This window comes from Dysidea avara, chromosome 3 (genome assembly GCF_963678975.1).
Source record: "Dysidea avara chromosome 3, odDysAvar1.4, whole genome shotgun sequence".
Taxonomy (NCBI): Eukaryota; Metazoa; Porifera; class Demospongiae; order Dictyoceratida; family Dysideidae; genus Dysidea; species Dysidea avara.
Genome location: NC_089274.1, coordinates 16,209,040 through 16,222,453, shown reverse-complemented (window position 1 = coordinate 16,222,453; position 13,414 = coordinate 16,209,040). Strand labels below are relative to the sequence as shown.

Here is a 13,414-nt window from a genome sequence, read left to right as displayed (position 1 = left end):
CCAACAAACAAGGACTAGTTTTTGATAGCAAGCTGACTTGGAATGATCAAGTATCCAACATGTGTACGAAGATGTCATACTATCTGTACCTCATTAATGCCAACAAGTCTGTTCTCCCTGATAACATAATTAAATTTTTGCTGGAGTCACTAGTCATGTCTCACTTGAATTATGCACTGCCGGTATGGGGGTACCTCACTTACACAGCAGAATATTTCTAGAATCCAACGTACACAGAATTGTGCAGTCCATCTGTTATATCATTTAAACAAACATGATCACATCACCTCTTACTATACAATCAGTTACGATGGCTAAAGTTTGAATTTCATACCACTTGTATAATGTTTCATCATTTTCATTCTATCAGAGGAATTCAGCTTACTGGCCAATTTAGTTTGGTAACCACTGAATCATGTCATTTCATAAAGAGTAAACCACACTTTGCCAATCTCAACAGATGCCATCTCAGTTTTACACAAAAAAATTTTCGCCACCAGGCCACCAATTGGTGGAATTCATTAGTGCCAGGCATTCTTAAGGAACACTGTACTAAAGCTTCATTTACAGACTTATAATGATGCTAAGTTATACTTTGTAAATGTTTTTTTTTTGTTCTTTGCTGGGTTATTGTATTGCTTTTGTATCATGTTTTGTGTTACTTTTGTTATACTGTGTATACTGCCGGGTGTTGTTTAATTTGTTTATTGCTATTTTTGTACTCGATCCAACAAGGAGGAATGTGGCTATACAGCCGATTGTTGTGATTTAAATCAATCAATCAATCCTATAAACATGTTTAGTTGGAGCATGTCAGTTGAAATTTTCATATCAACTCTTTAATTCTCAAAATCCATTTGTAGCAGGCTTATAGCACCAGATATATAGAGCAGGTCCAACACCTGTAGCTTAGTACATGTCCTGGAGCTACAGCTAACTGCACAATCGAACCTGCATCTTTAAGTAGCGTCATCCCATGGTCAAAAAATCATATAAAACGTTTTAGGAACAGTTTACATAAAAGGCTGTGGCCACCAGTTACTCGATTACGTAAACATTTAAAATTAGCACAACTGTTCTAAAAATAGCACAAGCCAAAGACGAGTATAAAATAACTTTCCTTCCATTAGTGAAAATCAGACTCGGTGTAAATACTCAAGCTGATCACTGAACAAGAGGCAGACTTTCACTTTGCTCGTTAAAAGGAAGGACTCTTTCTTCATTTTTAGCAGGTAAACGATCCTGCCAAGTTGCCCTCGTGATTTGCTCTAGCTATTTGCAATTTTAGCTACATAGAAGCAAGGCCGAGAGCAAGGCATTTCCGCCGGTACATGATATTTAAAAACTTTTTGTTTTCTTTGCAGAATCATGACAAGCTTGCTAGAAGTGCTCCCATGTGTGAACCTCTCTGACAACGAGTTGTCTGAAACTTTTGGTGGACTGTCGAGCGTCAAGCGAAGTAACGATATAGATCACGAGAGCGACTCAGGTGTGGAGAGTTTATCAGACTTGGAAATTGCTTCATTCATTGTTCCACAACCCCCAAGTGTTCCTCCGGCAGTTCCTTGTCGACTTCCACTGCACCGCTGGATTTCACGGGAAGCTGAGGAGCCGGGATACATCGAAGTCGTCGCTCACGTGATACCTGCACCTCCTGCTGTACCCCCAGCAGTTCCTTTCATACCTCCTCTCCACAGGTGGATATCACGAGAAAGGCTTGAAGATAACGACAGCTTACATGATTTTCCTCAAGAATTGCTTTATCAGCTTGAAGCTTTTAGGTCCAGCTTCAACAGTTTTGAAATAAATTGTATTTGTTCTGATGTATTGCCACCTCCTCCTCCTGTGACATGTGACACTACTTGTGAGGTGTGCTTTGAACCAACCTGTGTACAGTTACCTTGCTGTTCTGCTTACGTTTGTGAGGAGTGCACTTACAATATTGTAGTGATGAATGTGAATGATGGAGTGACCAGTATTCCTTGCCCTAGCCCAGAATGTGACCAGCTACTTTTGAGAGATGACATTTTAAAGCTTCTCAATTCGCGCAATGATCTGGGCACAAAGGATAAGTATGAACGTTTCCGACTATCAAAGAGCTCCAATGACAGGGAGAAAGTGTGTCCAAGGTGCTCGTGGTTAACTACAATTGGTACTGATAAGAAACCACGCAGATGGAAAGAAGTAGATATTCACATCACCTGTGAGAAATGCAGCCTAGAGTGGTGCTTCAAGTGTCATGCCCCCTGGCATACAGAAATTTCTTGTAAAGACTTTAAACGTGGTAACAAGGACTTTAGAAAGTGGATTGCTGGCAAGGATTTAAAAGGCAATGCAAATGGTTACCATTGTCCTTCTTGCAAGATACCCATTCAACGAACCACAGGTTGCAACCACATGACTTGCAGTGACTGTCGTTGTGAATTCTGCTATCGTTGTGGCTGCCGCTACGTGAACATACCTGGTATCCTTGGTAATCATTATTCCAAGCTGGGATTTGCTGGGTGTAAACATAACTATGAACCCAATAATGATGTCAAGAGGGTGTCGGTCCGTGGAGGCTACCTCTTTTCAAAAGTAGCAACAGTCATGGGCAACCCAGGCCTGATGATAGCTGGTGGAGCAGTATTACTAGTAGCAGGTGTTGTAGTAGTACCAGTTTTTGTCAGTTACAAAGTGTACAAGCGTCACTCTGCCAGGAAGGCTGTTAGACAACGCCGTGAGAGGACACGAGAATTGGCTCAACGTAGACGTCAGTGAATTATAATGTAGGAGTGTATATAATAATGTCAATTCAGTATTGTGTGTTGTAAACTGTAATGTGTTGGAAGTGTTGTTTGTGCATGTATTTAATATACTTTATCATTCTTTTTGTACATTATTTGTGTTTGTAATGATATACAATAATTATATTTTGATCAATTCTAAATATCATTTAGCAGGGGCCATACCTGTGCCATTTGCATGTGTATTTCATATTTAAATTTAGTCAGCTGAACTATATTGATTCAATGTAACTGCAGATAGAAGGCCACAGGAGTTATATAGATGGAATATAATATATTTTCATCCCTATAGCCTGTTGTGAGGCTGTTCATCACCTGTTCTCCACACTTGAATTGGTTGCATGGGTCACATCATTAATCCTATCAAAATGTTTTTTGTTTTTAATTTTTCTACCTAGTTATTATACCATGCAGTGTTTAAGATATACAGTTTGCTGTCAAGTCTGAAAATCCTACATGTATGATTCCTTCTATAGCTAACTTCCAAGCCACTTTACTTGAAGGAGCCACTGCTAGCAGTTTGAAAAATCAATCGAGTTGGCTTCTGATCCTGCTAGGCTATTGTGCCTTTGGAATTGATTCATTCTCATGCCCCCAAGGGTCATTTTCCATCTTCCATCCTTTCATTATTGTGATTTGACCACCAGCCTACAAGTTGAACCTCATTTGCAACCATGCAAGTATAGCTACAGGTGCTCTACCAAACACTGAAGATGGTGATCATCTAGGCATTGCTACAAATGGATTTTGAGAAGGTAAGAATTCAAAGTTGATGTGAAAAATTTCAACCGACATGCTCCGACTAAACATGTTAAAGATAAAAAGTGCTCCTATGAAACCTGAATATGTGAAATAGAACATCATGTGGTTCATTGAATGTTTTTTCTTTTCTTTTCAACTATGATAATTAAAGTGGGAACTGGGATGCATATTATCATATAGCTGTATCATAGATATTGATGACACCCCTAGGGAATTGCATAAAAATGTCAAAAAACTGTGAATGTACGCATGTCATAAAAAAACAAAAATCAATATCTAGCTCATATTCACCCTGGCTATAGCAATACCTGGGATGGCCATGCAGATGGGTACTGCCTCTTACAAGGCCGTTTATCTTTTCCCCTCAGTTCTGCGTTCTGCTATCAGATGTTTATGAAGATCTCAGATCTTCCAAAGGCTGTTTCAGATCATCAAATATCTATGCCAATTGACCTTATCCACCAGACTTAATTCACAATTATAGAAGACCGCATTGGTAGAAAACTATACTGCTTTTCATTTCAATTACTTTGTATATGTGGGGCTCCAAGTGTCATGCCCAGGGGCGGATCCAGGGGGGGTTTCAAGGAACCCCCCTTTTGAAAAGCCTCTCTCACTCGAGATACTCTAATAGAGCAGTCACAGTAGTCTTTTGAGGAGCAATAGGCCTATGTAGCAAGAAAGTACTCATGCATTTTATGGTAAGAAAGGTTGTCAAGCAACATCATGAGACAACAAGGCTACTGGCTGAAGAAACCATAGAGATCCTATAACTGTACAGTATCTACCCCTGTATGATTGTGTACAATACTCATTAACTTTGCTCAATCTTGTACATGTTTGTGCTTATGTTTGTGTTTGTGCCTATGCCTTTTATCACGACTATGAGACCTTGAGTGTTTATGTTTCTTTTCATGACTGTGAGATCTTGATCTGTGATGATGCCTCTTGTCTCTACTATGAGATCTTGATTGACGACCTCTACTATGAGATCTTGATCGATGATGGTGCTCCTTGTCTCTACTGTGAGATCTTGATCGACGCTGAAGTTGTCGATCATGTTCATGATGCCTTGATTGATGGTAATCTCTACTGGAGTGTCTTGAATCATGATCAGGTGATGCTAAGTCTTGATCATGTGAGCTGCTGTTAGCTAACTCGGTGTTGTTATCAAGAGGAGTAGCTTCCTCTTTTAGTTCTGCAACCAACTCTGCCATTCTAGCATTGATAACATCTCTCATTACCTACAAACAAAATCAGCCACTATAAAAGTGTGTGTGTGTGTGTGTGTATGTGTGTGTGTGTGTGTGTGTGTGTGTGTGTGTGTGTGTGTGTGTGTGTGTGTGTGTGTGTGTGTGTGTGTGTGTGTCTGTGTGCATGCGTGTGTGTCTGTGTGCACATAAGTTTATCATAAGTGTATAATTTTGGGCTATATAAGGTTCTATGAAGTACATAAATAAGATAGGCTATATTTAGTAACACCTATGTTACTAAAAATAGCTCCCTCTCAAAACAACACTAAATATAGCACAGCACATTAACCTCTACTGTGGAGCGCTTGGTAATGTGAACATTCTTTGCTCGATATGTTTGCCTGCGTCTCTTATAGTCTCTCTGCCTTGCCATCTCTTCTAGAGTACTTGGCTCTAAATCTCCTGGCTTTTGTTGCGAGTCCTTTTGTACTATAACAGGAAAGAAGATTTCAAATATCAGGCAAGAAAATGGCTTACACTTAGTGTAAAAATCATCCCGATACAGATCATCCAATTTCCTATCAGGATTTCTCACTCCTGCAGCCTTTAGAAATCACAGAGTAAATAAGTACATCGTAAAGGTTTTATACCTCAACAACAAAGTCATAGAGAGCTTTCCGATCATCAACAGACAGAGGAGCACTCAGGAGCCCTGCTTGGTTGAGCCCCTCCCCTTGTGTTCCAACAGCATATTGTGCAGCCTCCAACAAATGCATGGGAAATCTTTGAGAAGGCTGGCTACCTGTAGCTGGCAGCCTCAGTGGAACTATATCATTCACTACAGACTATAACCAAAAAGTAATCTATCTAAACAAAGGACACACAGCACAAAGATTTTGACTTATCAATGTTTACCTCGGAAAAAGAAAAAAGAGTACTTTATTGTAGCATTTAACAACCTTGGCTCGAAGGTACTTGATCAAGTCCACAAAATACTGATATTAAAAGTTATAAGTACTTGAAATCAGAAATGTACATTATTGACACTGTCATGATGAAATCAGTGTAATAGTATAGCCATCCAAAATATTTATGCCCTCATTTTGTTTCTCCATTGTACCACTGTTCATGATGTATTCAACCCATTATGTTGTGAATGGTTTGCCACTAGTGTACTTTCATTAGCCATTCTCTGTGAAATACTTTCTATACATGACTGCCTCAGCGAAATCCGCCTAGTTTGCACAATTTCTGAATTTCATTTTGTTGCTTCAGCATTATCTACCGTTTTCAAAGAATGGGTCACCAAAATTTCAGCCTATTATGGTAAGCAGTTTTGGAATTTTAGCACTAAACAGTAGGCGTTGTAAAAAAAGAAATGATGATTTTGTTTACACCTACCACATTGTAAACAAATGCATGACCTATACAGTATACACCATCTTATTTGCCTGCTTATGGAATGTTCCGAGTTTCAATATCTTTAGTTCGTTTTTGTAGTCCCATGGGTATGTATGTCAAAGGTATACTTCATTAATAGTGGTCATCTCAAGTTAGCTCAATGCTACATTATAACTTACACAATTCATGGCCTCATTATTGTCTAAGGCCCTAGCTAGGTCATAAGTTTGAAAGTCAGGCATATCATTTTGTTTCAAACATGTGACCATCTCAGCTAGTTAGCACACACATACTTTCAATAATAATAATAATAATAATAAGAAGAAGGTGAAATTATGCACATGACAAGGTGGGAAACTACAGCGAATGACAAAAGTCTGTAGCATACAGAGGAAACTTTTGTTTGTCAAGTAATTGGTAGTTATGACTACTGAATGGTAGGTAAGTAACAGTAAATAGACCAATGACCTTTAGTACTTTTGTACAGTGATGTGGTTCATTTTAACCTGTCATTCACATGGTACAAGTCTGCTTACCTACACAAACTTTACCTAAAAGGATCACCATGTAAAAGGAAAATAACAGTCACATGGAAAATCTTATGAAGCAGATATTGCTTTAATGATTCAAAATCTTTACTTAAGCCTTCAATAATAAACTGATCAATTCAGCAACCGGTAAATATATTAGCGTGTACCTCTCAAAAACACACACACTAGGGCTGAAACGGATAGGAATTTTACTATCTGGATGTCCTGAACAAGCTCTCTCCAGATAACCTATGGACTGGCAGACATCATCACTTGCTATAAAACAGTGTATTTTTTTATCGTGAACATGTTTGTTTTATTAGTACTTCTAAGAACATAAAATTCATGTGAAAATCAAGTCTGTAGTATTACAAAATGTTGAAGCTATATATAACAAGGAAAAATAAGACTTGCTTTAAATTATTAGAAACTATCCTGATGGCTTCAAATTTACTATCCGGATGGTAAATTGTTATCCAGATGTTTGGATAATATGGATATGTCTGTTTCAGCCCTAACAAACACACACACACACACACACACACACACACACACACACACACACACACACACACACACACACACACACACACACACACACACACACACACACACACACACACACACACACACACACACACACCCTGAAATGTGGACATCTTGATAATCATGGCACTTGTCAATGGTTTCATTTGTATTAGTGTACATACATTTAGACCCTTGAAATTAGGCCTCAGGACACTTTTAGATGTCTAAAATAAAACAATTCTCAAATATATTGTTCCCTGTAAGCAGGAAGAAAAGCTTAGAATACTGCAGTGAGTACTACAAATATTCAACTCACTTCAGTGTTAGCCCTAAGGCTTCCATTAGGGAATTTGTAATACACAGTACAATGATGTAGATGGGTTGACCATTATTCAAGAAATATAAATAATCCCCACATTTCCATTTCATGCTACTGAAGGTGACTTTTGAGGAAGCAATGTGTAAGCCAGCCATAGTGTCTTCTTGTAGGAGACTACTTCCTTGTAAAATTTAGTAACTATTACAATTTCCCCTTCAGAAATAACTTAGTTGCATTGAGCATTAAGTCACAATGCAAAACCTACTGTACAACATATTTACCAGCACGTAACAGTTGACAGACACCTTACAAGTGGCTGCCATCAAAATTACAAGAAATGCTACTGATATGTCAAAAATTAATCAAATTCAACTGGCCTTCTCAATGTTTAGATTGACAAGGCCAGTTGGAATGCATTTTAAGTTCACCCGGTGTTACTGAAGTTATGATTTACTTCATAACCTTATTAATATAATGACCGTGTCATCAGCTAAGATGTAGACCTTAATATGGTATATATCACTGAAGTTTCACTACAATGCTCAGTTTATACAGGTCCACAATACTCACATTGGGTATGTTGTGTTGCTCTTGTAGTGATGAAATAGCAAGAAACTTCCACAGCTCCAGTATAAAAGATGTGGTATCTATAATGTATACTGTAGTAAAACACCAAATACACAAATATACACTCCTACTTGGTCCAAACAATTGGTGTGTTGACTGGATCACATAGTCTGGGTTAACATTACCACTGCTGTCTGGCTGTGTCAAGCATCTAGCAACCATCTCCACGACATTCACCTCACCACCGACTACCCTGCTCTGAGAATGATTAGGTGGCAAGTTCTTATATAGCCAAGCCCTTATGTCGGCCATTTTGAGAAAATTAGGACTGATAACTGCAAACATTTTAGGAACAAGTTTCCACGACTTGATATAACCAATGGTGTGCAATGGTCCATGGGAGAACACATCATTTGAAGGTGATGAATCATCAACAAGACTTGCTGGCATGGTAACCATTTCCTGCTGTAAACTGCATGTACAATTTTGTGAAAAACTCAAAATTAGATGATTACAAATTACTTCATTGCATTTTCCTGTTCTGTTTTCACATGGGCCAACACAGCAGCTTGTAAGGCAGGTGCTAAAATAACACATCTTTGACACAACATATTATACTACTAACAAGACACTCACTAATACGAATAGTGGCCTTAGTCTCAAACTCGTCTTCTTCCTAGCCAGAATAAAAAAAGAAAATTATTTTTATAAACCAACATATACGGAGGTCATCCTGTCAAAAACAGACAAACAGAGAATAGTATCAACTAATGCAGCCACCTACTTAATAATATCAACTTCAAAATCTCAAACACATTGGGACCAATAAGTTGAACTACATTTATATTGTGTTAGTCCAGTAGTAGAGAGATATCTTTAAAGAGCACGGATATTAAAAGCTGCACATGATTATAACCAGCTGCTAACAATCTATGCTCCAATCCAAAAAAAATTAGTCTCAGACTCGCCTGCAAGGGTCCAGCAGCTCATGCAGGCTAGTTTAATTAAAGATCTAAAAAGCAGACAACTAAAGTGATGCAATGATTTCATGCCCAACTGCATGATGCCATGCATTCTTAATTCAAAGAAATATTTTAAATTTAGCAATTACCTTCAATCACTAAAATTCATGATGGTATTATTTTATTTTGTGAAAAGCTTCTGACAATCTATACAGTACTATTTATCATTCTAGTCATCAGTTCATACTTTCAAACTTCCTGTGGTTTTATAGTGAGGCATTATTTTTAGCATTCACTTAAATTCAATTTATGAGTACGACTGTTGGATGAGTTGGAAAGCTAAAGGATTGTTTATGGCAAACCTAGACATGTATAGTAATTTGGCATCACTGTTAGACAGTATCGCGTGATTTTGCAAAAGCCGCATGCTATTATTGAAAGCTCCATCACTATGCATGCTGGGAAAATATATGTTTACCCTACCAAAGCTGCGTCCAACTAATGTGAATTGAAGCAAAGGGCACAGATACGAAAAGCTTCACATGATTCTAACCATGAATTGCTAACAATATATGTTCCAACGCTACAGTATCTTTTTAAGCTTCTTCCAGCCCATGCAATGGATACAACAGGAGTGATGCAATGGCTGCATACATGCTGTACAATACCATGCACGCATAATTCACACATTGCTAGTTGTTTGTTTCAGGCTATTTGCCATGTTACATTTGTACATGTGTCTTAATTAAAAGCAGTATTACAATTTTAGTAACTGCCTTAAATCACTAAAATTACTTTTTACTTCGCAGAAAATTTACCTACTAGATAGTACCAGTTTTCATACTACTAAGGTCGTAGATTGCATATCCCAAAGTCATTGAGACAATGCTAATAAACATACAATGCATGGAAATACTCTAATAGAGCAGTCATGTTAGTGGAGGGGGATAAATTAGATACTTTAACAGAAGGCACCATTACACAATAACCAGTACCATTTTGATACCCTAAGGCCACATAAACTTAATTACTATATAGCTTCTCACATTGCCATATTCCCATTGGCATCAAGATTTCTTTTTACTATGAATGCAGATACCGAGTACCTTTAAAATTTAGTAACTAGCTAGCTAGAGCAGTCTCAAGAAAATTGCATTGCTATTTTGAGTACTGGAGGATGAGACTATGTGGCCTAATCAGTTATTCTTTGCACACAACAAGAACAAGAGTGGGGTAGAACCATGGGATCAATCACTTGATTTAACCTGCTAAGGGGGCATTGATCGCTTGATGGTTTAGTATTAAAATGTTGTAAATTCTTGTTTTGCTAGTTAGTTTACTGTTAGTTTACTAAGGTGCTTGATCATCTCTTTTGAGGACTACTTGATTGCTTAATTAATTCAGTACGAAATAATGTCTTGAATCCCAGTTGTAGATGGTTCTACAGGACTACTGGCAGTGACTACCCCTTGAACACAATACATACATTATAACATGTGTACATTGAGCACCCAACCATGGTCCCATTATGCCATATTACAGCAGAACATACATCTTGGATATCCCTCTGATAGATATATGGCCCATCTCATTTAATAATGTATTTTAGTTCTAGTACTCACCTCATCTCGACCACACCTACACAAGTGTTGTGCTAAGTTCCCTTCCGGTACGAAATGGTGCGCATTAACTGAACAAAGAGTAAGTTGGTCACCCTACATGTATGCAAAAATGCTTGATAACTGGTATATGCTGGTAAAATATCAAGAGTTACTGTAACATGCTTGTATTTATTAACCAATACCTTCTGTAAGCCTTCTACGGTCCATCCTAGCTTATCCAACACCGCCTGCAGCCAGATTTCTTTACTTCGGATGTATGCGGACAGTTCTGTCCCACTCTGCTCTGCCATCCGCCGTGCGATGCGCGTCTATTAGAGCAACACAGGAAGTAAAACTGACAAATTTCCGGTTGGCAGGGATGATGATAAGAACGTTACGTGCCGGTGGATGGTGTGTTAAACGATATCAAGTATGTAAAATTGTTAATGAAAATGATGTATATCATAAAATAATTTGTCGATCGGTTTATATGGTTTAACATACTGGTTGTTTTCATGTGTTGCGACCTTTTATCTACAGCGTAAAATGACGTCACGATTTATCTCTGACCAGTGGCCAAAACATGTGAAAATAGTTGAGGTTGGACCACGTGATGGACTCCAGAATGAGAAGGTACCTCAAGGGTTAGTCACTACCAATAGTCCTGTAGAACCATATACCAGGATCGAAAATTAAATCAAGCGATCAAGAATTAATTTGCACTTAAATGATCAAGTAGTCCTTGAAAGTGGCGATCAAGCTAGCTTGAAAACAAAACGATAATATGTGTTAAAGTGTCAAACAATCAAGGCCCTTTTTCAGGTGAAATCAAACAATTAAGATACATTTTTGTCAATCACAAATGGTTCTACAGGGCTATCGGTAGTGACTAGTTATTTAGCACATTTAAACACTGTGAGTAACATTCACATGATCAAGTTTGCAACTCATGTGCTCATTGCATTTCACAAGCAACTCGGTAGTAGCTCAGTATGCTCCTGGCATTGTCTAACAAGGTAGCAAGTAATTTGGTTGTGTTGCTACTGGAGCTATGTTGTAAAGAAATAGCTCGTGTGTGTCCGAATATCACATGTACAAATTGTTCAATTGCATTCGCAAGCAGCTTGAAACAAAGATTTATAGGATTACTTACACAGTGTGATGTAAGTGTGACCGATACACCTGGGTAACTGTCCAATGGATCAGTCATGCTTGAGATTTTATATTTGTCCTATTAGACTTAGCTTTCCCTAATATAGTAAAGACTTTTCATAGGGTCGTGCTTTTGTGTAAACAATGTAATGCCACTATATAGCAGCTCCAATGCAAAGTTACTGTTGGCACTTGGTATATACTACACATGTGAAACAAGCAATTTCAGCTCTTAACCTGAAAGTGGCTTTATGTCTTTTGTTTTTGTGTTAGTGGTTATACTGTAACACTGTAGCCACTTTTGCTATACACATACACCACTTTGTATATACAATGTAACAATGGGCTTGTCTACATCATGTTGTGTTCAGGAAGTTATCCCAACTGATGTCAAGGTGGGGTTGATTGATCGATTGTCTGAGTCAGGATTGTGTGCCATTGAAGTCACTAGTTTTGTATCTCCCAAGTGGGTCCCTCAGGTACGTATAATATAAACAGTACTAAATTATTTTGTGTTTTGCATTCATAGATGGCTGATAATTCTGAGGTTTGTCAGCGTATAAAGCGACACAATGGTGTATCCTATTCTGCACTGACTCCTAACTTGAAGGGATTTCAGTCTGCTGTAAGTTGAGGTGTACACATATACTTGCTAGGATATTTTCACACAGGTTGATGCAAGTGTTTCGGAAGTTGCAATATTTGGTGCTGCCTCAGAAACTTTTAGCAAGTACAGTGAATATTAACCCATTTTTATCACTATCATGTATTTGTATATTAGCAAGAACATCAACTGTAGCATTAGTGAAAGTTTGGATAGGTTTGAGGCAGTCTGTAATGCAGCCGTTGCCAAACAGATTCCAGTTAGAGGGTAAAGATAGCAGACATTATTCATAATTCATTAGTAAACCTTTTAGATATGTCTCTTGTGTTCTTGGCTGTCCTTATGAAGGCCAAATATCACCAGAGGCTGTTGCTAAGGTAAATTTTCTCCTTCAAATGAACAACAAGGTTTATCTGATCTTCCTGTGCAGGTAGCTGCACGACTGAAGCAGATGGGTTGTTATGAGATATCATTAGGAGATACAATTGGGGTTGGTACACCAGGCACAATGGAGGCCATGCTAAAGGAGGTCACTAAAGTTGTGCCCACTGAATCACTCGCCATCCACTGTCATGACACGTACGGACAAGCACTTGCCAACATCTTAACAGCATTGAGAGTAAGAAAGAAAATAATAAATCCAAGTTGATGGTTTAGTTTTATGCCATACCTTACTAGATGGGTGTTTCTGTTGTTGATGCATCTGTTGCTGGATTAGGGGGATGCCCCTATGCCCCAGGGGCATCGGGTAATGTTGCTACAGAAGATGTCGTCTACATGCTTAATGGAATGGGCATTAATACGGTAAAATTGCTATCAGTTTTTGAGTGACATTTTTATGTTTGCTTTTTCTTGCAGGGAATCAACTTAGAAAAATTAATGGATGCTAGTTTATTTATTTGTAATTATTTAAATAGGAGACCTGCTTCTAAAGTGGTCCAGGCATTGCAGTGCAATAAATTGTAAAAAAGAAAGTATACGAAAATATACGGTCTATAATATTTTATCC

The 13,414-nt window shown here is 38.1% G+C and overlaps 3 protein-coding genes across 3 annotated transcripts; 2 read left to right on the top strand and 1 right to left on the bottom strand.

Moving 5' to 3' along the window:
• The first annotated feature begins 1,092 nt into the window (after positions 1 to 1,092).
• On the top strand, positions 1,093 to 2,989 carry LOC136249665 (E3 ubiquitin-protein ligase RNF217-like). Its single transcript, XM_066041748.1, has 2 exons — positions 1,093 to 1,232; positions 1,365 to 2,989. The coding sequence occupies exon 2, from the start codon at positions 1,369 to 1,371 to the stop codon at positions 2,758 to 2,760; it is 1,392 nt and encodes a 463-aa protein (XP_065897820.1). The 5' UTR covers positions 1,093 to 1,232; positions 1,365 to 1,368; the 3' UTR covers positions 2,761 to 2,989.
• A 1,352-nt stretch (positions 2,990 to 4,341) lies between these two features.
• Positions 4,342 to 11,172, bottom strand: LOC136249657 (uncharacterized). The gene is made up of 11 exons (XM_066041740.1): positions 11,154 to 11,172; positions 10,853 to 10,978; positions 10,671 to 10,763; positions 8,723 to 8,762; positions 8,609 to 8,669; positions 8,218 to 8,558; positions 8,090 to 8,166; positions 5,392 to 5,586; positions 5,279 to 5,345; positions 5,091 to 5,230; positions 4,342 to 4,792 (listed from the first exon to the last, which is right to left on the bottom strand). The coding sequence occupies exons 2-11, from the start codon at positions 10,958 to 10,960 to the stop codon at positions 4,373 to 4,375; spliced, it is 1,542 nt and encodes a 513-aa protein (XP_065897812.1). The 5' UTR covers positions 10,961 to 10,978; positions 11,154 to 11,172; the 3' UTR covers positions 4,342 to 4,372.
• LOC136249660 (hydroxymethylglutaryl-CoA lyase, mitochondrial-like) lies at positions 10,912 to 13,411 on the top strand. Its single transcript, XM_066041742.1, has 10 exons — positions 10,912 to 11,079; positions 11,190 to 11,282; positions 12,173 to 12,280; positions 12,331 to 12,426; positions 12,473 to 12,531; positions 12,583 to 12,672; positions 12,719 to 12,782; positions 12,836 to 13,024; positions 13,084 to 13,209; positions 13,264 to 13,411. The coding sequence occupies exons 1-10, from the start codon at positions 10,927 to 10,929 to the stop codon at positions 13,369 to 13,371; spliced, it is 1,086 nt and encodes a 361-aa protein (XP_065897814.1). The 5' UTR covers positions 10,912 to 10,926; the 3' UTR covers positions 13,372 to 13,411.
• Positions 13,412 to 13,414: the final 3 nt, after the last annotated feature.